This window comes from Cyprinodon tularosa, unplaced genomic scaffold (assembly GCF_016077235.1).
Source record: "Cyprinodon tularosa strain WSP-4 unplaced genomic scaffold, ASM1607723v1 ctg323, whole genome shotgun sequence".
Classification (NCBI taxonomy): Eukaryota; Metazoa; Chordata; class Actinopteri; order Cyprinodontiformes; family Cyprinodontidae; genus Cyprinodon; species Cyprinodon tularosa.
The window spans coordinates 354,839-379,938 of NW_024039034.1; the positions used below are offsets into that span (position 1 = coordinate 354,839).

Consider the following 25,100-nt stretch of genomic DNA (forward strand, 5'->3'; position numbering starts at 1 on the left):
CCGCAGAGGTAGGATAAACCTGCACAGCGTCTGTAAGAAGGTCAAGAGGAAATAATCTGTATGAGTTATCAGCCAGTTAAGATATAAAATGAATGCATATCAGATAGTGGACAACATCGGCAGCACTATTGGTCATTGTAAGGGTTAAAAAACAGACAAGCAAAATTACATGGCTTCAACTGAATTTACTTCAACAAACTGGAATTATCATTGCAGCACTGCTAGCTGCAACCAGAGTTTGGAAAATAAGTCAGAACTCTGAACTGGTAGCTGCAAAAGGAAAGTGAAATCAGATTGATTTCTATCCATCCATCCGTCGGTCCTTCCGTCCGTCCATCCCGCCATCCTCTGTTCATATTAAATCAGATGATGAAGCTAGATCCAGGAGAAAAACTCCAGCATCTCTCTGTCTTTTAGGTTTTCCCTGGAAAATATTTAAATATAAGAGCCCTGGAGGAATCCTCATGGGATGGCCAGACCCCCTCAACTCCCTCTTTTTAGATGCAGCTAGCCAGAGACTGTACTCTACACCCTCTGTGGATGGCGAGCTAAACTAAGCCTCCACTTATCAGGGGAAGATCATTGCCACCACTGTATCCAAAATCCAGAGTCATGACTCATATATTAAGAACATTGGTGACAATTAAAAGGTAACAAGAACGTAACTTTTTTGCTCAGTTCATTTCTTTGCTCCTCCCCCAATCATACAGCTACTCATCAACCCAGATGCTGGCAAGCGTTCGGTCCCACATCCCCCTCTATGCGCCCTTCATCTAAAGCAGTCCAGCTCAATGTTAACACCAGCTGCTGTCTGTGTCTCCAATTATAGCCTCTACAGTGCAGGCTCCCAGGGAAAGACTGGGGGTCAGGTTACTCCACATGGACATACACACATAACGCCATTTACAATGGGTCCCAGGAACAGCTTCTGACAATGCTTTAAAACTCATGCAAAGTACTTATTCACATATTTATTTCTCAAATGGAACCTCTGCTTGACCCTCCTGGGTTACTGGATGATTAATGACGTCTCGCTATGGATAAAATGTATGAGGGAAGGATGTATGAGGGTGGAAATTACTTAGAGGTTGTTTGATGCAGAAGTTGTAGTCATAGATGCATCTAGTTTAACTTTATAATTTAAATCACATCCTTCAGAAGAGCTTGTAAAGAAAACTTATATTTAGTTATTTGGCAATAAAAATCTTTGTTTTTCCTTGCCAGTCTCTACTGCTCTCCTTTCTTATTGATTTTCAGAGGGGGCGGGGACGATTCTCAGTGGGTTGACCTTCTCTCTGCTCCTTTGCATTCCTCCTCCCATTCGTCCTGTCCTCAGGATGCCAGTAAACTCCAAATTTCCGAACCTTTAACGTAATTTCTTGGATTTAAACTGCAAGAGTCCAGAGAAACATACCAAAACGGGCATTACAGCAACTTTATTTCAAGCTATTTTTCATTTTCAGTTGGGGGGGCCATTTACAGTGTATTTTTAGACCTGCTGAGACTCAGCTCAGCACAACTGTTGCCTGCTTATCACTACCGGATACGAAGACCGCCTTCTCTCAGTCAAGTGGGACAAGAAGAACATTTTAAAAAGGAGTTCAATGCTGGTTTCCTTGGTAACGCTGCGTCTCAAGGACCTCTGAAGAACCAAAGGTTATCCGCAAACATTTGGAAAGTTTAAGAGTAAGGTGCTTAAAAAGTAATTTACTCCTGCCTGATATTTGCTGTACTTTTTATTTTGTTCTGTATAAAACAAGATGGCTTTCTAACATACTCTCTATGTACGAAGAAAAGAAAATCTGCATTTTGTTGTCTTCTCCCATATGCTTTCAATTATGGTATGTTGTTGTTTATTACTGATCAAATTTGACTTTTCTAGATTGAAATTAAGAACCATGGCTGGAAGAATTATTATTATCAGATGAGTATTATTTTGTTTTATATCTAATGATGTCATAAGTTAATTTGTTCGACTACACAAAATACACAAAAGACTGTGTTATAAGCAAGTATTTGAACATTTCTTCTCTTTTGGCTTTTTACTAGATCATCAAACAATTTTAATTAGAGAAGATGATAATCTTCATTTGTAATAACCAGTCAAGAACCTTTAGATCACAGAGGGAGAGCTGTATCCCACTTTGCTTTAGAGAACTGTTTTCATTTAGCCCAATCTGAGGGTTTTTTAGGATAATTCACCTGTTCAGCTCCTCATAAGATGTCACTCTGAAACCTTCCCTTTTTAAACCATTGAGGTTGTGCTTGGAGTCACCTGTTTCTGTTTGTTAAATAACAGACTCTTCTTCCTTTTTTTATTTATGTTTTTTTTTTGCTTGTGATATCATAACACTAGCATAAAAAGCTGAAGGTTTTTTTAAGGAAGCTAAAAAAATGCTAAAATTTTACATAGCAGTATAGGAAAAAATGTTCTCCTTGGGTCTCGCTCCTATACTGTAGCTCAATCCAGTATCTCAAGGTATTTTCAGGGTCAGACCTTTGATTTCCCTGTAAGTGGTATTCTTATCAAACAGAAAATCATAAATCCTCCCTTTTGAGTCCTTCTTTTTGTGAGACACCCACAGGTAAAGACCTTAAGCCCAAATAAGGCTATTTGCACCTTCCATAGTGGTGCACTTGCTGCTGCAGACAGTAGAACACCAGGCACAGGTCACCTACTGCGCTTTTTGTTGCTTGGAAAAAAGTTGTGTTAAATATTGTTGGAGTTTTCTATTACTTTTCAATACTAGAGAGCTAAATTAACGATTCTACTAATAAATGCTTTCAAGGCCGCTTATATTAAAGAAAAAACATGTACAGGCTGGCTCAAATTAATGCAGCAGTACGGCAGATAATGATGGAACTTAAACATTGTGGAAAATAGAATTCTAACAGAGTCTGCAAAGAGACAGGTTTTCACAACAGAATTTTTTTTTCTTCCTCTATTTAATAAAACAGCTGTATTTCAGGCAGCGTTGTCTTTTATATTTGTTTGTAGTGATTTGAGATCGGCAACAAGGTGCACTATAAATAAAAACATGATAGAAAATAAAGAAACAAAACGTTTTTTTTAACAAGAACCTTTCAAATATATTTTACATTTAAAATTTTGAAAGAGAACTCTGCAAATATTACAAAGACAAACATTTTCTTTCTACCCTCCAAATATTCTTGGGACAGGCACATCGTTTATTTTTCGCAACATATCTGGTTCAAAGACATTGCCTGTGTCAGAATGACCGAATGTCTGTCCTATAATGCTCTATGTTTACGCCATTTTAAATTAGTGTCCCAATGTCTAGTGGATGAAAATGCATTGGACTCAAAATTTCCCACAATGCACTTTGAAAAGTGGCGTGGAACCATTTGTCACTACCCAATCCGTCCTGGCAGTACGATCCGTACCATCAGCTCATTTGCGCATGCTCAAGAAGATATTCATCCAGGTCGCCATAGATAATGTAATTATAGTACTAAAACTAATTATTTCTTTCCTTAAATTACTAAAGAATGCTAACACACATCTTCAAAAAAAATGTTTATGACAATTTGATGTGTTTTACATTTTCTCTGGTAAACTGCTTCTCTAAAGTCATCATCAGACATGCTCAGAGCAGTCTGGCAAAATATGATTAAACGATGTTTATCTGCATTCTAGTCGTTTCTTTCTTTAGTTCACGCTCTATATACCATAAGGTTAACATAAAAGGAAGAAATGGACTCAAACAGACTACATTTATATTTAAACAGAGGGGTATGTAGATACTATCTTTCCATTTTGATTAAAAAGATTCTGTCAATGTCCTACGCATATCCTACATAATGAGAAAATGATAACAAATTACTAACTAGCTTTGTTTCTTTATAGTTTTTTTAGGGTGTGAGTAAAGGCACTACCTTTGTTATTATTGGAGAACTATTATTTAATATTTGATTAACCAATATATGCACTTAAACTGGATTTCTAAAATATTCTTAATAATATAATCAGTTTATCGGTGAATGATGAGTTCATATGAACAGTTAACATGTAATGGTGGCGTTTGCTCCTACGCAGCTCAGATAACCCAAGCTTGTGTTACCTTTCATTTGCCCTTGAATGCCAAAAAATTACTCTGCGTCCACATTGTTCTAATTCTGTGAACTGTGGCGTGAACACGGCAACACCAGTTGGTGTCCATGACTGTGTGTGAAGAACAGCTCAGCATGTAACTGAAACATCAGGTGGACTGTGTCATTCATGAAGAGGACAGAAAATAGCTGCAAACTTTGCCATGAATTTTTAATCTTAGAATATAAATAATTTTATTGCATATGTGGAGATATGCATTGTGAAAAAAATTACTTCAGGACTTCTTTGTGACACACTGGTTTTAAGTCCATGTAGCACTGTTCAATAGATCACCATTTCACCTGATTAATGCTCCGTTTTATCACGTACACAACAAATCACACAAATTACTGTGGTTTTACACGTCAGTATTTGGCAATCTTGAATCAGAGGCATACAGAAATACACATCAGAGTGTGTGGGAGTAAAAAGATGCTAAATTGATCTTGCAGTTCGTTAACTGAATGGAGCAAGGAAAAGGTCAGCCAAAAAAATCAAAGCACATTAGTTCTCTGCATTGTTACTAACAGATAGAGCTTTGCTGCAAAACCAAATAATGTTACATAGAGTTCTATGAGTACTTCTCATTAAATTGCCCTTAGCCTGGTTGTGTTACAATTCCTGAACAACCTCAAAAGGTAACCGAGTTCCCATCAATACAACGATTGTCTTAATTTGTATGCTATGATACTGTAAGTTTATCGGTTACATGAGATATCATTTCATACAACAAACCAGCTTTATGTTGCCTGTTGGTCAAAGAGAATGTCAGTTTGTGACACAGAGTATTAGCTTATGAGCTAAAAAAATAACCATATGTTTTGTTTCTTAATTGCATTAACAGTAATAGCTGTTTGTTTCAAGATTAACAAATTAAAGTATGGAAATCATTTTTGAAGAGAATTTAATTGGATGACTAACATATAAGCAGCATCCCCACACTAATTACCATCAATGATTTTAAAGCAGACAAAATGAAAATATCATCCTGTCTGTTTAAATCAACATTATGCTACCCAACACTTAAGGGACTATATCTGTCTGTCTGTCTGTCTGTCTGTCTGTCTGTCTGTCTGTCTGTCTGTCTGTCTGTCTGTCTGTCTGTCTGTCTGTCTGTCTGTCTTTGAGCTTCAGGAAGTCAATTGAACTTTCTGGTTGGTCTGAGGAGAGAAAGCAAGCTGATCAGGAAAGAGTTGTGAGGTAGCATGGATCTGTAGGGGTTTAATTCAGCGGGCTTTGCAGACTGAACCACAGAGGTCCAGAGAGAATGTGAGTGAAATCAGAGAGCATTGGTAAATGCAAGAGATGAGGTGCTGGAGAGCGGACAGGCAGGTAATAAAGACTGAGAACCGCTGCACACAGATAAGACCTTTTGATGAAGATTGGAGACAGACTTTGGTTCACTGGTTGTCTGGAACAGTAACATAGTCTACATTAAAAGAGATACACAATAAGACAAATATACCAGGAAATGATCTCAGGTGTGAAGCAACACGGGTTGGACCAGCCACTAGCCTAGATGCACTATGTGATAGTAGTTCACCCATACCAGAACACCCTCCTACATTACTCCTCCTTCAAGGACTGCCCCCTGGTTTCAAGAAGAGGAAAGGTAAGAAGCCCAAAAGTCCAAAACAAGTCCAAAGTCCAAAATAAAAGAACAAGGGATCCAAAACCGTTACTCAGGTCTATTATCCTCCCAATCGACCAGATACTGAAACCCCCCTTCTCGTTAACAAACATCTAAAATCCTTTGTAAAGTAAAGACTGGGGGCCCTTCAATGTCTTGGACGGGTGAAGGGGAATGGAAGGAGGGCAAAGAGAACTAGACAGGACAAGCTTGATCAGAGAGACATGAAAAACAGGATGAACCTTTAAAAAAATGATCTAGCAGCTTGAGGCATACGGCAGAGCAACTGAGCACTGCCTGGATAATAAATGGACCAATGAATCTGGGAGATAGTTTGTGATTAGAGGCCTTAAGATTGATGTCACAATTTGATAGCCAAACCTTTTGTTCATGTGAGTACTGGTAGGCAGGAATCCTCAGAGCGACCATACATTGACTTGTCTCCAGTGACCGGTTCAAGGCAGAAACTGTCAGGTTCCAGACCCTCTGCGGCATCGAATTAGATGTTTTACAGAGTTAGCTGCAATGTCCTGATTGGATTGATGGAAACAGGGGAGGTTGGTATCCTAGAGAGGACTCAAATGGAGACAGACAAGTAGCAGAGGAAATGTAAGTTTGTGCAAATTCAATTCAAGGCAACTGACTACCGGTACTCTATGATGCCAGATATGACCAACTGAGGCAGCTGAGGGATTCCTCCAGCTCCTCGTGTGTCTGGATTGACCATTTACTTGGGAATGAAAACTTGAACTGAGAGCAGTCTTGGTACAAAACTTCTTCCAGACCTGGGAGATAAATTGCACGCCCTTCTCCAACAGGATTTGACAGGGATTCCATGAAGGCGGAAAAAAAATGCTTAGTCATTGAACGAGGAAGGACCTAATGGAAGCAGAAACATAAACCCCTGAGCCCTCCGGGACTGGATCTTTTATTTCCCATGATAAGATTTCCATAAAACAGGAAGGTTGAGATGTTAGGGTTCCTGGTCATTGGAGTTTTGCCTAGACAGGGCATTTTTAGAGCCTTGACGGTAAGAGATGACAATGTTAAAATGGGAAAAGAACAGAGACCAACGTCATTGTCTATGTGTCAGAAGGTTTGCTTCTTGGAGAAAGGCCAAATTCTTGATGTCATTTCATACAATATCAGGATGTTCAGCTCCCTCCAACCAGTGGAACCCTTCATCAAAAGTCTTTTTATGGCTTAGAGCTTTCTATTACCCACATTGCATTTTCGTTCTGCTTTAGACAAAAAACGGGAAAACACATGGATGAAGTTTATCATTGTCAGAGGAAATTTGAGAAAGGACTGCACCCACCCATAAATCAGAGGCATCAACTTCAAGGACAAACTGTTTCTCTGTATCTGGCTAAATCAGGGCGTTAGCAAACTTTTTCTTGAGCTCTGAAAAAGCCATACCAGCTTCAGGTGACAAAATGAAAGATCTTTTGGAGAAGGTAAGGCTATTGAGGAGTTGAGTAGTTTGAATGTAGTTTGAATTAATCTGCGGTAGAAGCTGGATAATCCTGAATAACGTAGCTCCTTGCGAGTTGAGGGATTAGGCTAATTAAAAATGGCTTGAACCTTCTCTGGTTCAAGCCATGCAGGGGCAACAAATCATACCAGGGCAACAAATACCACTCAGGGCAACATGTAGGGGTCCCTGAGGCCCAAGGTTGGAAACCACTGCCCTAAAACAATGGGAGATTGGGTAAAGAGAACAGGAAAAAATTATTTCTTTAATTTAATTGCCATAAACGAGAAGTTTTACTGGTTCCGTTCGAATCGTGGTTACATGCAGAGGATTTCCATCTAGAGCTGAGACATGAAGTAGTTCAGGTAGAACAACAGGAAAAAGTAATAGTTCAGCTAAATTTTTATCAATAAAGCTTTGTTCACTACCAGAATCGATTAAAGCAAAAGAGGGAAATGGTTGATTCAGTGGGAGAGAGCAGGGTATTGTCATGCGGAAGGATCTGTTCTTAAAACTGCCCATTGGTCCCTTCCTTACCAATAGCCCCACCTGTTTAGCTGCTTTGGGCAGGAAGAAATCAAGTACCACTCTCACCGCAGTACAGTCAGGGTCCAGTTTTATCCAACATTGCCGTTGCTCAGGTGACAATCTGCATTGGTTCCTCTAGATCTGGCCAGGAAGAGTCAGAAGTTTGTTAAGGATCTTGATGATGAGATTGGGGAAGAGGTAAATTATTTTATTGTTTTGCCTAAGTCCTCTCTTGAAATCTTTTATCAATGCAGATAGCCAAGGAGATTAGCTCCTCCCTGCATCCTAGTTCATCCCTAATTCTTTCATCCAAAGCTAGAAGAAAAGCTCCCTTTAAAGCTTTAGGGTGAAGAGGCTGATAGAGGTCGAAACTCGATGGCTAAGTCTGATACTGGCTGGTTACCTTGTTTTAAATTCCTCGTCATACAGGAAATATCAGAAACTTGGTCAGTATATCCAAATGTCTGTTTCTAATCTTGCTTCAGCCTACTGCAGGGCTCGACCTCCATCACAGTGACCTCAGTGTTATTGTAAAGATTTGTTGTTGTTTTTTTCTTGTCATATTTGTGGGATTTTTTCTTCTGCCATAGTTATTTAGGTGAACCTAAGTAAATCTTTTTCTCTGCTTTTGAGTGTACAAGCTATAGAATCAATGATAATGTGGCTAATTTACTCAGGCAGATAAAGACTGCATGGATAAATCCAAAAACTAAAAGCACAGAACCAGCTGTTTTGATCTTTTTCATAATGTAGGTCTATCACCTGCCTCCCCTCATACAAAGTAATCTCCTGATTCTCTAAATGAGACAGGTATAACTAACAATTTCACTGGACCTTCAGAGAAAAGCCCTTACGCATTTGACAGAGTAATTATCTCTTTATAAATGTGGATGTAGACTACAAGAGTCAAAACAGGGAAACAGAAAAATAAATGAAGTCAAACAACCCGACACTTGCACATAATCATGTTATCGGAGCTTAGCCCTTCTGCCACAGGATAATGAAAAGTTTCTTTGGAGCAGTATTTCATCTCATTGGGTTGATGTAATCTGTCTTCTCTCTCATTATTCCCTCTCACTCTGATTCATCTTGCCTCCTCATATCTCTCACACTCACCCTGGGTAAACCGAACATGTTCTAATGAGTCACCATCTTCTTCATGAATAAACACCTTCTGTGTGTAGGCTTATTAATCATAGAGTTTATATTTCTGTTTGCACGGAGTAAAGTTGCACAATTTCGGCTTCAGCTGCATTAATTTATCGTGGGAAGATGCTCGTGTTATGTGATATAGTATTTCCAGTAACATCATTGGATATCTTTATAAAGACTTTAGAGCACAACATTGGTTGGATTAATCTATTTGCTGTTTTGGAACAACCATATTCTAATGGTATAAACTCATTTTTTTCCAGTGTAGTCAGTAAAACAATAACTGATTTATTTGGAGTACTTTGTTTTTGAAAAAGATGCGATCTGTAAATCACTGATCTTTTCTTCTTACACTTCATTTTCTTGCACATTTGGATTATGTCACAATTGCTTAGGAACCAAAGAGGCAATAAAGAGACAGAATCTTCTTCCTACACATCTGACTCTGATCTAGTCGTCAGATAAGCCAGCCTGTCATGAACTTTCTGGACATGCTGAAAAAAGTTGCTTCTACTCTCACATGCAATGTGTACAGAATGCATAAACCATTGCCACACAATCAAAGCAACTACAAAACATACCGTACTTAGGTCGAATATGCACTCTTATTCTGCAAACTTCCAGTTCCTAGTTAATTCAAATTTTATTTTTTATTTTTTGAATTATTCAGTCTCTTAAAAATCAACTTGTCTGAGCTTGCCAAGAGCTTAAAAAAGATTAACTACTTTTTTATTAATTCAACAAAGTATAATATGTTCACTCCTAGACCCCCCTCTGCTCACAGAGGGGGGGTCTATGAGTGCCCAAATTATACTTTGTTGAATTAATCTATGAGTCTATGGGCACTCCTATGGTCTATGAGTGCCCATATTTTCTCACAGAAAAATCTTTGAATATATAGATAAAAAAGAGGAGACAGAGACTCTATAGCAAAAGTCAAATATATTATTCAAACTTTTTAATAGTTTTATTGAACTAAAATCGAAATGCAGAAGAGAGGACAGCAAAGTTTGTTAAAACTTTTGATGTAATAAAAGAGGATTTTTTTATTACCCATATTTATTTTGCTAGTTATCAAAAGGCTCACCTGCAACTATTGATGTCACCTGAAGCATGGGATGATAATATTCACTGAGCAACGGAAATAATTTTCAGTGTTAGTAGAAGGAATACCTTATATACTGCTTTTTCTAGAGAATATATCAAACTAGTTTGAGCAGCACACTTTAGAAAACCATTCAGTTTAATCAAAGTTCAAGTAAAAAAGTTTCTGCTGTTCAAAAAAATGTCATTTATCAAAATGTTGATGTTTCTCTAACTCTACAATTAAAACCATATATTTAAACGGACAGTACAAAACACATTTTTTTTCTATTGTCTGTTATTTATCGGGGTGAAGTGTGTTTAAAATGTTTCTCAAACTTAATGCCAAACTGTGCTTCAGTTTAGCTCAAAGCCATAATATAATCAACTTAATGTTTGGTTTTTACTGTTTATAAGTCTTTATTACCTTCCTAAGGCTGGTAGAATACGATTCTGTAAAATTATTTTGTTTTCCTCTTTCTGTTCCCAGCACTCTTCTACAATGAGCGGTCAGGACAGTGGTGGAGAGGCTGGCCCTTCATCTCAGTCCAATCAGAGGACGGTTTTGGATGATATCATTTTAACCTTTACCTCACCCATGGCCTGGCTGCTGGTTGTGGCTCTGATCCTCACATGGTCAGGAGTGGCCATTGTGCTGTTTGATCTGCTTGATTACAAGACTCTAGCAGGTAAAAGTTATTCATTTCAATACACATTATTATCCTATAGAATACACTTTCTATTTAACGCTTTTAGATAATTGTTATAATTTCATAAAAATTAGATTATAATTTGGTATTAAGATTTTGTAGCACCTAATGACAACCTTAATTTTCTCACCCATTATACATTCCTTGCATCTCAGTCATAAATTCATTCTTTGCTTATAAAGCTCTGAGACATTTTTGAGGACGACTTCAAAAGTGGACATGCTCTCAGGCTGGTCGTCATTTTCAGCATTTAGAATTCACCTCCATGTAATCAGAACAGCTCATCAGCTTTAACTTCAAAGCTACTTTAACTGTTGTTGGTTAAAGCGAGGAAATCCAAGCATTTTCCTCTCATTTGACATAGAAATCCATTAAAAAAGACGCATGTCCCTGTTTTTCTCAAGCTCAAATGTTTAGTTCTATGTTAACTTTAATTAGCCTTCTCTGTTTTGCAATTAATGCAACAGATCAATAGTTTTTTTAATGCTGAGGCTATTTCCATTTACTTTCTCTTCCCTTTCAATAGCTGAGTCACATACTGGTGGTGATTAAGGGTAGCTTATGGTTAGTGCACAGTGCCTAAAGTCAGGCCAGTTGCTTCATAAAGCAGTCTACTGTACACCTCTTCTGCTGCAGAAAATGGGTGTATCATTTTCCCCTCACATATCTTGACTTCATTTTACAGCTTAATTGTATTGAGTAATCTCGTTTGGTTTTCTGTGATCCCCTTTAATTACTTTATTACCATGAGATAATGGGATAATGAATTTCACTGATCTTACAGCTATGATGGTGATAGATTGAAGCGAATGTAACGGCTAAGATCTTTTCTTTTAAAGCCTTAGATGGACCCGTTGGCTCCATGTTCAGACTCACAACCCTTTTTAGTCAGCTACTACACTACAGCCACAGACAACAAAAATCTAAGAGATGTGTAAGAATATGTCATCTGTGGTGAATGGGGGTGTTTTACTCAAATGAATGCTCTACCCTAGTGCGTTACTGCCTTAAACAAGTATTATGGCCACAGTAGCCACTGTGTGTCAAAAAGCTGCGACAGTGCATGTGACCATTTCGTCTGAAGTAAAGGGAAGTCGTTACAGGCTGGTATTTACCGTGACAAAAAAAAGTTTTCACTGTGGGTTTCAATTCTACTAAGATTCTCTACCAACATTGGTATATGTTTGTGTGATCTATTGTTGTGCTTGGTGTCTATGGTAGCAAGCACCACTGTCTAAATACACCAGATGGGAAAAAACATTTGATTTACACTGACTTAGACAGTACAGTTTACTCTCTTCAAGGAGAAACCTGAGAACTTAAGCGTCCCTTTAGAAATATTCTGTTAAGGTAGGATGGAGGTTGGTTGAGGACCCAAATGCAGAGATGAAGAGGCAGGGATATTTTTTGCTGATTTAATGAAGGTGCAAAAAGGCAGCAAAAGCAAAATCCAAGACCGAAATACAGAAGACCAACAGACACCAGGGGTAGACACTCATGAGGAGCAAAGTAACAATGAGAAACCAGCACTGAGGAACTGCACTGGTGTATATATGGGAGACAGAACAAAGACTGGGGCAATCAGATAACAGGGAGTAGCAGACATAAATAACTTAAAACTCCAAAAGAAGTTCAAAAAGAAACTCAAAAAGAACGGGGGAACCATAATAATTTCTCATGCATTATCTCCTTCCATCTAAAGAAGGTGTGCTTGATGTTTACCCTCGTTTTTTGATGTCTCCAGTTTTGTTGTCTTTTAAGTTAACTTTTTCGCTTTCCTGGGGATGGTGAACATAACAGGCTGCTGCATATGTGTGGTCCTGCATTGGTCTGCAGTAGTGCAGATTTTCAGTTGTTGGGTCAGCATCTCCAAAGGATCTTCACCTGCTCCTCACAATTATACTGAACTGCCAGTAAAGACTAAAAGGTTGCTAACACTAGTGCTATTTTATCCCTCACTGCTGTCTGTACTTTCAAGATGGCAGACTGTCATGCTCCTTTGAAAATGGGGTGATCGGGTTTATGGATAGAATAATATAAAATTCTTTGCTTATTAAAATGTATTGGATTATTAGTAGAGGAAATAATTATACATAAATAATGTGCTATATTTTTACGTGATATATATATAATGGTAGTGTACCTGCTTACTGTTCATCTAACATCCCAGTTCATGTGATATAGAATTAACCAATTGTGGTGAAACATGTTAGGGACTGCATCATGCTATAGGAATGCATAGTTCTAGCAGTAACATTGAAGCCTATCACAGTTTATTGGAAGACCATTGGAATTTTTCAACAAATCTTAAAAAACGGACCTTGAGCAAAGAAAAAACAACAATACTTATTCTGTAAAGATACAAAGCACATAGAGAAAGGACACATGCAGCTGTAAGAGCAGCATAAGGTCGCTCTCAGAAGTATTAAAGTAAAGGGCTTTAAATAGCTGGTATGATTTGCCTTTCACTTTAAAATTATGAGCTACTTTAGTGTATACACACTCCTCCCTACACACACTCACAAAACAAACATACAAGATGATTTTATTATTCAGAAGGGTTACTAAACAAGTAAGCACTTACTGTAGACTTTAGAATCAAGTCTTGGAACATTCTTTTTATCATAAAATCTACAAAGCAGGTCTATTTTTGTTTTTTCATAATCGTTTGAACTTTTTAGTTTAAGATGAAGAAACCTAGACAAAATTTCACCAAGTTAGACTTGTTCTTCTAAATTTGTGTGAAAACACCCAGACTACTTCTACACTCACCGGCCACTTTATTAGGTACACCTGTCCAACTGCTCGTTAACACTTAATTTCTAAGCAGCCAATCACATGGCGGCAACTCAGTGCATTTAGGCATGTAGACATGGTCAAGACAATCTCCTGCAGTTCAAACCGAGCATCAGTATGGGGAAGAAAGGGGATTTGAGTGACTTTGAGCGTGGCATGATTGTTGGTGCCAGAAGGGCTGGTCTGAGTATTTCAGAAACTGCTGATCTACTGGGATTTTCACGCACAACCATCTCTAGAGTTTACAGAGAATGGTCCGAAAAAGAAAAAACATCCAGTGAGCGGCAGTTATGTGGGCGGAAATGCCTTGTTGATGCCAGAGGTCAGAAGAGAATGGCCAGACTGGTTCGAGCTGATAGAAGGGCAACAGTGACTCAAATAACCACCCGTTACAACCAAGGTGGGCAGAAGAGCATCTCTGAACGCACAGTACGTCGAACTTTGAGGCAGATGGGCTACAGCAGCAGAAGATCACACCGGGTGCCACTCCTTTCAGCTAAGAACAGGAAACTGAGGCTACAATTTGCACAAGCTCATCGAAATTGGACAATAGAAGATTGGAAAAACGTTGCCTGGTCTGATGAGTCTCGATTTCTGCTGCGACATTCGGATGGTAGGGTCAGAATTTGGCGTCTACAACATGAAAGCATGGATCCATCCTGCCTTGTATCAACGGTTCAGGCTGGTGGTGGTGGTGTCATGGTGTGGGGGAATTTTTCTTGGCACTCTTTGGGCCCCTTGGTACCAATTGAGCATCGTTGCAACGCCACAGCCTACCTGAGTATTGTTGCTGACCATGTCCATCCCTTTATGACCACAATGTACCCAACTTCTGATGGCTACATTCAGCAGGATAATGCGCCATGTCATAAAGCTGGAATCATCTCAGACTGGTTTCTTGAACATGACAATGAGTTCACTGTACTCAAATGGCCTCCACAGTCACCAGATCTCAATCCAATAGAGCATCTTTGGGATGTGGTGGAACGGGAGATTCGCATCATGGATGTGCAGCCGACAAATCTGCGGCAACTGTGTGATGCCATCATGTCAATATGGACCAAACTCCCTGAGGAATGCTTCCAGCACCTTGTTGAATCTATGCCACGAAGAATTGAGGCAGTTCTGAAGGCAAAAGGGGGTCCAACCCGTTACTAGCATGGGGTACCTAATAAAGTGGCCGGTGAGTGTATATCATTATTGAATCCTTAAGCCTATATTTGTGATGAAAATGACCAGACAAATACACAAGATTTTTTAAATTTGAAACAAGAAAACATATGCATTATAATAAATACAAAGTTGCATTGCTTAACGTCCATGTCTAAAGTCAAAGAATATTATCTACCAGTAAACGCAGAAAAGAAAATTCATTTTGTCTGCAAAAAGAGTGTATTAATGGCCTGAGATGTTCTACGTTTGTACCCTTAGAAAGCTTATTGCAAGTTTTCTTACCCTTGCAATAGTATCTATCTGACTTTATTCATAAGGCAAAAAAACGTTTCTGGTTAGTCCCACATATAAATTTTAAAGGACAGTCATGATCTTGTCAGAGTTCTCTAGATGTTCACATATCAACCTGAGAGAAATGATGCAGCTCATCATCTGCTGCATCATTCATAATCCTCCTGTCCCAACACTTCATATGTCTGTTTGCCTGGATTATCCTTCAATGGAAGGATACTCCTGTCTCACATATTCAACAAACCCATCTTTAACTCAATTCTTCACTCTTTTTTTCTTTGATTCTCCACCCAACCACACCCTCTTCATCCTCATGTTGTCAATTCCCTGTCATCCCATCCAAAGACTATACATCATACTGTGACGACCCCGTGTGTTTATCTCCTGGTAAACCAACAACTAAACCACTCTTTGATTGCACTGCCTGCTTGTAGAGTGATACATGCACGGATAACACAGTTTTGAGTCAGATGTGCTGATCTCTGTTTTGGATGTTTTCTGGTACTTTGCCTTGATTTCCTCCTTTTAGAGTGTAAATCAACACTGATTCAGCTTGAATCACCTGATGTGCCCCAAGGTAAAAATAACTTTGTTCCACCAGCCATCAATGTGTTATTTGGGCTCCTTTATATTGCTGCTGTAAATGACCATGAATTGGACTGCAAGAGTAAGCCATCTTGCAGACAGAAAGATAAGGATTTGAATCAAGATTCCTCCTGCCACATGCCAATTTGCCTCTGGGCAAGACACTCACTTCAAATTGCCTATTGATCTGCATATCCATGCACAAAACTATTTGCCTTTTTATGAGTTTAAACAATCTCATATATGTCTTGTGTAAAACACTTTCAGGAAACACAAAAAACGCCTTATAAATGCAGTCAATTTGTAATAGCGAATTCAACAGTCCTTGAGAGAAAAATGGAGAGGAACTGAAATGCAGATCAAATTTAAAGATTACAGCTTTTTAAACTGTTAGCAGCTTTATATCTGTTATTCTTGCATCTGTGTGCCAAAATGAGATGAAAACTATTCCATTCAGTTTATAGATTATTGCAGTTTAAGATAAAAACGCACAGTAAGAACGCAGATCTTTCTTAATTAAACCATTATTTTGTTTTCACCCCCACCCCCCACCCCCAACCCACCCTTAAAATAACTTTTGCTGTAATTGTGCAGAATTTTACATTCCACGGACAACAAAATGTATCCTCTGGCAGAAAGCCTGCTGTAAAGTCTATCCAAACAATTTCAACAGTTTACCCAATGCAAATAAAATTGCATTAAATAAATTCTAGTTATATGATGGTAGAGGACTATAGTTTGCTGTTTTATATTGAAGGCCTTGCTGCTCCTAGGAAATAGTGCTAACAACCTTAAATTGTGCTGCTCGCAAAATGAATGCAAGATAATGATACATATTCTCAAAGTAGCTTTATGCAAATGTTAAAAATGCATCACAGTTTTTAATCATTTAATTTGATAATACCAATAAAAGCTGATTCTGGTTCTTTTTTTTTAAAGAACTATAAAAAAACATAAACGCATTTGTCATAATGACCCATTATAATGCCCCCTAACTTGGCCTTATGTCCAGTCAACCACAATCCCTTAATGACTACACTTTGACATTTGTACCTGCCTTTTGTTATTGTGTTAGTTGAACATGATGGCAAAGATCATGTGAAAAGAAAACAACAGCAGAGTTGGTTTTAAAGAAATACTTTGAGAAGTGATCTTTTATCACAGTGTAGATCATTTATATGAGAAGGACAGCATTGTATTAATATTACTGTGTTAATATTCTACTGAAATATCCCCTGTTCTTTGCCATTTTCATTGTCTTCCCTGCAAATAAGAGAGTGTATAAACCCAAACATTATTGCCCGCGAGGAGGCTGTGGTGAAAACTGTTTATCTCACAGCAGAGTTTGACCTTTCAGCTGATGTAGAAGCCTTATTTACTGTATATATAGGGACGGACACTTTTACATAAGGCCATAGTGCTTCACAAATACAGGCATGTTAGACTAATTATACAGTTGGTCAGTTCAAATGTTGTCAGCAAAGCCAGTGCTACTAAACAGCAGTCTCTGTGTTAAATCTAAGGGAATGTAGATCCTTGTGTTTCCTGAGATTTCCTAAAAGATGCTTTTCCTAAACCAGCATGGACTCTGTTCAGCCTTCATGTTATCTGGTTTAAATCATGCTCTCTCTTACGCTCTCAAAGTCTAAACTGTTGAATTCTAGACAACCTGACTCATCTCTACTTTATGTTAATCAGAATAAATTCATTTAAAACCTATTGCAGATGCACACTTAAAACCTTTAGCAAACACATGAAATGTAACCAGGATTAAGGTTTTTAAAGAGCTTTTCATGAACATCTGTTTGTCTCTTTCAGTACATGTGTAATTCACCCATAATAAATATTCGTTTTTGGATTAGTACAAATTGCTAAAGATTTTTTCAAAATATTATTTCTGACATTACAGGAAAACACTAAGAGAACCAAACACGCTCAGGATAAAACAGATAGGAAGGTACTTACTCCACTGTTTCAGAATTACTTTATAAGGACCTTACAGTACTTTGGGTGACAAAATTCTTTTAGTAAATGACTTGTTGTTTCACAATGTGCAATATACAATATATTTGCAATTCCCCATATTTTCACAATATCACTTTTATAAATGTTTTTACTTTCTATTTTTTAAGGTTAGTTTTGTTTAAATCGTAATAATTTTATTTGCAAAGTATGCTGCTGCTTTGTGCCTGCAATCTAAAAGACAAGATCAGTTTTAGTACAATGTATATGCTTAAATAAAAACTAACTTCCTGTTCAGAAAATTGAAAAAAAAAAAAAAAAGATCTCTGATGCATGTTACTCTAATTAAAAAGTTAATGAGAGATTGCCTTATATCTGTGCAGACAATGTCAGAGGCAGAAGACCAGGTAAAATGCTTACATTTTTCTTTGCATGTGTGTTGTTGCTTTTTTTTTTTTTTTGCTGTGGTGTTCTCCGGCATTTATTTTTTTGAAAACTTGCATATGAGTTTTTTTTTTTCCAACTCAAAAAGAATATTCTATGGTCTTTCCATACTTCTCTCTCTTTTTATAGTGTACTTTGTTCTTTCCTTCTCTTCAGAACCAGCGTTCATCATCAAATTGGTTTGTTATTGTTTTTAATGGCATGTTGGTGTCTCTTGCTCAGGTCTCCCCCCTCCTGCTGCCATCGCAAAAAGAGGTATAAAGGCTAGAGGTAGGCTAAAACATGGAGCATTCACTTATCATTGCCAAACTCTAATAATGAGTACAAGTCAATCTCAGACATCTGTGATGAAAAATGAGTCTGAGTTTCATAATTATTCCACTCATTGTGGCATATTTGAAAACTAGGAAGAAGTAACAGAAATATACTCACATATGCATTAATAAAAAAGTTTGAGAGAGGAATTGTTGTATATGACAGCCATCTTCATCTGAAATCATGATGTTTCTCAAACCCTAAATAAAACCTTTAAATATGGCATGAACCAAGTGGTCATGTTGCTAGAGGTTTCCTTCACACCAGAGTAAGACTGCTCTATAGTATCAAACACAAATGTTCTCTATTGGGTCTCAGTAACATCCTCTAGGTACATCTACAACAAAGGGAAGAAAGAACAACTTGAAGAAGAAGAAGCAGGTTGATCTCATGCAAAGACAATAACTTCACAACACCAACAGGGGGTTTGCACGCCTCCAGTGATTTATATTCCATCCTGTTCTGGATTCAACCAAAGAATGTCTCACAAAGCAGCGGAAATCAAAAATCAGTACGACTGATTGCACAAAGGGACAATGCCTCCAAATGGAGAGTTGCTTAAAGAGACTGAAGGAAGTCAGTTACACTTTATATCTTGCAAAATGCATGTCGGCTGTCAAAAAGAAACTTATATTTTGCAAAGAGAGGAGAAGGAGAGGGAAAAGCATGAACAGCACCTGAAAGGGTTTAGGGTATATTTCTAAAAAGGTTTTTGCCCAACTCATAAAAAAAGGACTTATAGTGTAAGTGTGATGAGCTAACAGTAATCAGAGGTAGAATATATGATTTTATGTGTAAGATCTTTCTGATCATACTAACATATCAGTTCTAAAGGATGCAGTACACACAAAACATCACATATTTAAAGGGAAATTCTTCCTTCATGAGGATATAACCGAATGCAGAGGTGCTTAAAGTTGTGGTAAGATTGTGATAGATGGTTGCAATTAAGATCTGCTGCAAACTAGTAACATTTTAAGAGTCTTAAGGGTCTTAAATAGCGTAACGCAGTCAAAAGGAATTATGGAAATATAGATAGAAGTATCCAAGTAAACTGAAAAATAGCGCTTGTAATGTAGTGTCATACACACAACTCTTATTTAAGAAATGAAGAAATAATAGAGTAATCTGTCTGCTTTTAAGGAAACCAGCTTTCATTTTGGATTTATTTTTTTCTGAGCACTAAATGAAAAAAGTCCAAAATAAAGTGAAGTTCTTTCAAAAGCAAGTGATAGTGTCCTTAATGAGAGCTTCTTAGATGTAAAAACACATTCATATTTTATAATAAATTAACTTGCAGCTGTAAAAAAAAGTATTACGAATTATTTATGTTATTCTTATTTTTTTAGCTGCTCTTCGTTCACTAAAACCAAGCTCTGCCGGAGTCCATGGTGATATCGCTCCTCATGAGAGCTCTGATTGGATGGAGATGATATGGTCCTTTGCAGCAAGTTTAGTCGCTCCCGAAGAGGAAGAGGAAGGTATTCACCAGCTAACTGAAACCTTCACATGTAAGAAACATCCCCTCAAACTAATTTACTTCCAAATAATGGAAATTACTTATTAATGACCTTATTCTCATCCCTAATGGTATTTTATTAAGCTCATACATTCTCACACTCATAATTACATGTCTGCTGGGGTTGGAGTTGGAATGAATATAAATATGAAGGTTATAACTCAATTTAACACGGAGATGATCAGCTGTAAATATCCTGATTCATTAATATAAAGGTATTAGGTCTGGTTCTTCGAAAAATTTTACTAATTAACTTATAGCATGCAGAAGAGAAAGAGGTTAAATATTTTAAGGAAAAAACTGACTTTATTCAGAGATGAATATATTTCAGACCAAAAATAAGCCTGATTCTTTATGTATTCCGTTTATGATTTTTTTTAATGTCACATTTTTGCATTTTGAAGGGAAATATATTCATGAGAATTCATAGGAGTTAAAAGCACTGGACTGATTGCGTTACATACATTATTAATGTTTTGTTTTGTTTTTTTCATTGTGTTTTGTAGCTTTCAGCTCAGAGGAACTTTGAGGGAAATGAGGTGGAAAAATACAAGAAACCAAAAGAAATATGTGGAAACGGGAAGGAGATGGAGCAGAATTATTTGCATCATATCAAAGCTTTTATTTTATTTTCTGTTTACCCTTAGCTGTACTCTGATCATTAAAGACTTCAGTTAAAATATTGTCCTTGTTTCCTTGTGATTTAGAAAAGTAATATTGGTTGCTTTTTATCTGTGCTTTTCAGGGCTTATCAGATTTTCGCTTTTGTGCAACTTTAATAAACTAAATCCACGGTTCAAGCATACAGCATATATATATATATATATATATATATATATATATATATATATATATATATATATATATATATATATATATATACACTATATTGCCAAAAGTATTTGCTCACCTGCCTTGACTCACATATGAGCTTAAGTGACATCCCGTTCCTAATCCATAGGGTTCAATATGACGTCGGTCCACCCTTTGCAGCTAGAACAGCTTCAACTCTTCTGGGAAGGCTGTCCACAAGGTTTAGGAGTGTGTTTATGGGAATTTTTGACCATTCTTCCAGAAGCGCATTTGTGAGGTCGCACACTGATGTTGGACGAGAAGGCCTGGCTCTCAGTCTCCGCTCTAATTCATCCCAAAGGTGTTCTATCGGGTTGAGGTCAGGACTCTGTGCAGGCCAGTCAAGTTCATCCACACCAGACTCTGTCATCCATGTCTTTATGGACCTTGCTTTGTGCACTGGTGCACAGTCATGTTGGAAGAGGAAGGGGCCAGCTCCAAACTGTTCCCACAAAGTTGGGAGCATGGAATTGTCCAAAATGTCTTGGTATGCTGAAGCATTCAGAGTTCCTTTCACTGGAACTAAGGGGCCAAGCCCAGCTCCTGAAAAACAACCCCACACCATAATCCCCCCTCCACCAAACTTTACACTTGGCACAATGCAGTCAGACAAGTACCGTTCTCCTGGCAACCGCCAAACCCAGACCCGTCCATCAGATTGCCAGATGGAGAAGCGCGATTCGTCACTCCAGAGAACGCGTCTCCACTGCTCTAGAGTCCAGTGGCGGCGTGCTTTACACCACCGCATCCGACGCTTTGCATTGCACTTGGTGATGTATGGCTTGGATGCAGCTGCTCGACCATGGAAACCCATTCCATGAAGCTCTCTGCGCACTGTTCTTGAGCTAATCTGAAGGCCACATGAAGTTTGGAGGTCTGTAGTGATTGACTCTGCAGAAAGTTGGCGACCTCTTCGCACTATGCGCGTCAGCATCCGCTGACCCCGCTCCGTCAGTTTACGTGGCCTACCACTTCGTGGCTGAGTTGCTGTCGTTCCCAAACACTTCCATTTTCTTATAATACAGCTGACAGTTGACTGTGGAATATTTAGGAGCGAGGAAATTTCACGACTGGATTTGTTGCACAGGTGGCATCCTATCACAGTTCCACGCTGGAATTCACTGAGCTCCTGAGAGCGACCCATTCTTTCACAAATGTTTGTAAAAACAGTCTGCATGCCTAGGTGCTTGAATTTATACACCTGTGGCCATGGAAGTGATTGGAACACCTGATTCCAATAATTTGGATGGGTGAGCAAATACTTTTGGCAATATAGTGTATATATATATATATATATATATATATATATATATATATATATATATATATATGTATGTATATATTTATTTATTTATTTATTTTTTTTTTTAACATACACACAGATCATGGACTTTCTTTTATCCATCATGCATCGTGTCCTCTTAAAGGGGTATAATTATTACAGAAATGAATGAAATAGAAATAAAAATAAAAAGAAAGTAGTTTGAGCACATATTTTGTCATAAACTAACTCAATAATAAATCAAATAAACGCTTGCCCAATATGATAATTATGCCCATCAGTTTTAACTTTATCATGTTCTACACTACTCTATTTATAGGGCTCTACATAAAGCAGCTTATATTTATTTTTATTTAAAAATCTAATTAAAAACCCTTACATTTATACAGATTGTAGCTTTTGAAAATGCAGTTTATCTCCTAATTTAAAAAACTGAAACTAAACACATGGGCATCATTTTAGGTGGTTCAGGCTTCTTGTTGTAAAAATACAGACACACTGATAAGCATAGTGGCAATATAAAATTGCAACCAATGTTTTACCTTCCTCCCCTTTGCCCCTTTCACACTACATCTATCTGCACAGCAGGGGGCTTAAGTTGAATTTGACCTTTGGCTAAACCGTTCCCATATCGACTTTAGGCACATTGAGAAGAAACAGAAAAAAATGCTTGCATGGAAAACAGCCTGGCCTCCATAGTGGATCCCCACCGAGAAAGTTACAGTAAGCATGCTAGGATAATTGGCACAAAAATGCCCTCTAAAAATGCAATAAAAATAAAAGCAGAAAGTCCATAGGTAATGAATGTACTGCCTGATGCTTTTTGGGGGATTTATTTATTATCTTTACAGTTTGGCAGGCTGTGCTTAAAAGCTGCAGTCCATGTTTATTTTTTTGCCACCTCTTAGGTGTAGGCAGATTTCAGTCACTTATTTTCATTCTTCTTTTTTTCTTTTAGTAAGGAATAATTTAACAAGCCCTAATATAGCAATCTGAAAAACAACATTTGTTCTGGTTAATGAAGCATTTTAACTCAGAATTATCACATCAAATCTTTAAAACAATGTTTTATTCATTCTAAGTAAGCTGTGAAAAAATGCCTGATCTGACTAACTAATCCTTGTTATGAAGGTCATGTTATTTCATTTTTGAGGATTTTTTTAAATTAAGAGTTGAGTGCAAAATTTTGAGTTCATTTTGAATTCTTTTTTAATGAATATGCATAAAAATCCATCAGCAGATTCCAGGGGAACCTTGTGTTTTTGTCTGTAACCATCAATAAGCTTTTTGCATGATTTGGCTGGATATTTTGAGCACTGTTCTTAGTTGAAATACCAGAGTTTATTCAAAGTTAAAGTTTCCTGGTATGGTTGGAACCATGGGACAATTTCCAAAGCTGAAGGTTGGGCTGCATGTAGCATCCCACTACCAGTATTGATTAATGTCTGGGATCATCTGAGGTAGCAGCCAGCTGTTTCCATGTTTCAATCAGAAAGCTGTGGATCTAAGGTGAGTTAAATTTTTGTCCCACCTTTTGTAAAGAGCAGGTGGTGAAGCATGATGCCAACAACACTATGCCTGACAATTTCAACAGTGACCACTGGTTGGAAATCCTCACTATGAGAAATATCCTTTTCATTGTGAAAGAGTTTCATTGTAAATGTCATAACAGGTTTCTGGATGCTAGCCCATATGCAGATCACAACTGAGGCAGGGAAAAAGTTCAAAGGTTTAATAAAGAAGAGGTGCAAAAACAGGTCAGGGGGGGGCGATCAGGTCCAGGGCTGGTTACGGCTGGGTTACTGTCCTGGAGCTTGAGCTGAGCAGCAGAGGGGAAGAAAACCAGGAGGGTTCAGAGGCTAACGGCAGGCTGAGGGCTTGGTGGAGGCTGAGCTTGGTTAGAGCTTGTAGATCTCCAGGTTTGAGTTTCCCTTCCAGATTCTTCTGGGAGCAGGCTGGCTGATCTTTGACAGGTTAGGTTCTCCAGGTTTCTTCTGAGATCAGACAGACAGATTTCCACCAGAGAAACTCTTCAGGGGGTTTCCGGTTTCCGCCAGGTTTATCCTGGGAAGCAGAGAAGACAAAACGGATCAGGTTCTGGTTCAGGTATTGTAGTCAGGAGACTAGACAGACAGGTTGGCTTAGGGTTTGCTGTACCGTAACTGACTAACACTCTGGCACTGGAGTGTGGTTCTCAGCCTGCTTAAGTACTGGTCTCTTGATGAGCAGATGAGGAACAGCTGGTGAAGTCAGCTCCAGCTTCAGGAGATCCAATACGCCCTCTGGTGGAGAAAGGTAGACAGAACCCCAGATCCCAACAGTAACACATAACCACTAGGAAGGGATACTTGGCGCCCTCTGGTGGGCAAGCCTCAGGATCCCAACAATAAAATATATCTTATACTGTCTTGAGCCTTGGTGTTTTATTGCAAATCTAATCAATTCCCCTTTATTTTGATATTGGTGTTAATGCGATATGGGTAAAAACTGGACAGAGCTTTGAGTTCCTATATGGCAGTGAACCCAGATGCATTAAAACCAATGTGAGAGTGAATAAAATAGGCTAAGATTAAGCTGATAAAAGGACTTCCCCAAATCACCAACCACAGAGCTGTTAAAAATTCATAAACCCTGTTTAAAAGCAGAATAAGCAAACAAAGTGCTCTACTAAGAAAGGTGGTCCATTACCCAGTAAGAACCATGACCAATGTATTGATGCTGAGGGACATTTAGGTACATATTACTGGTGTTTTAACAATACATTTCACCCCATCTGCATGGTTTTTTTAAGATAAATATTAGACTTACCGGTAAGCACATTTTACACTGTGCGATTTTTGTCCTTTTCGCTGTGACTTTCCAGTCTGGCGAGAATTTTCTGATTGGCCCAACTTTCAGCCTGATTGTGCATCCGGTAGTGTAATGGGGTTAAAAAGGGGCGATGAGCCTCTCACGACCCCTTCCCGATCGGGAATCATGAGGTCGGTAGAAAATCAAACATGTTTGATTTTCAGTCAACCGTCATGTGGGCATGTGCAAACAAGGATTCTTCTTCCTCTCAGATTAAAATGCAGGTGGATGGCGGTGGTGCAAGTAAAACCAAGTTTTTTCTGTAAAATTGAGACAACTGAAAAAATCGTACAGTGTATGCCCGGTCTTAGACTCAACTTTATTTATCCCTTGAGATAAATCC

At 38.1% G+C, this 25,100-nt stretch overlaps 1 protein-coding gene across 6 annotated transcripts; it reads left to right on the plus strand.

Moving 5' to 3' along the window:
* Positions 1 to 1,284: 1,284 nt before the first annotated feature.
* Positions 1,285 to 20,456, plus strand: LOC119788707 (triadin-like). 6 transcript variants are annotated; one of them, XM_038293307.1, is made up of 6 exons: positions 1,285 to 1,686; positions 10,469 to 10,667; positions 15,294 to 15,335; positions 18,162 to 18,209; positions 19,604 to 19,735; positions 20,280 to 20,456. In XM_038293307.1, the coding sequence occupies exons 2-6, from the start codon at positions 10,481 to 10,483 to the stop codon at positions 20,300 to 20,302; spliced, it is 432 nt and encodes a 143-aa protein (XP_038149235.1). In that variant the 5' UTR covers positions 1,285 to 1,686; positions 10,469 to 10,480; the 3' UTR covers positions 20,303 to 20,456. The 6 variants fall into 6 exon arrangements, with proteins under 6 accessions (XP_038149235.1, XP_038149233.1, XP_038149237.1 ...); XM_038293305.1 differs by lacking the exon at positions 15,294 to 15,335 and adding an exon at positions 17,879 to 17,902 and having other exon boundaries at positions 1,286 to 1,686; positions 19,604 to 19,765; XM_038293304.1 differs by having other exon boundaries at positions 1,289 to 1,691; positions 19,604 to 19,765.
* The last annotated feature ends 4,644 nt before the right edge of the window (positions 20,457 to 25,100 follow it).

Bases quoted from the DNA above. Each gene is read 5' to 3' on its own strand.
- LOC119788707 (XM_038293304.1), top strand. From the start codon at position 10,481: ATGAGCGGTCAGGACAGTGGTGGAGAGGCTGGCCCTTCATCTCAGTCC. The intron at 15,336-18,161 runs GTAAACCAACAA...TCTCTTGCTCAG, and splicing joins CCCCGTGTGTTTATCTCCTG to GTCTCCCCCCTCCTGCTGCC. The intron at 18,210-19,603 runs GTAGGCTAAAAC...TTATTTTTTTAG, and splicing joins AAGAGGTATAAAGGCTAGAG to CTGCTCTTCGTTCACTAAAA.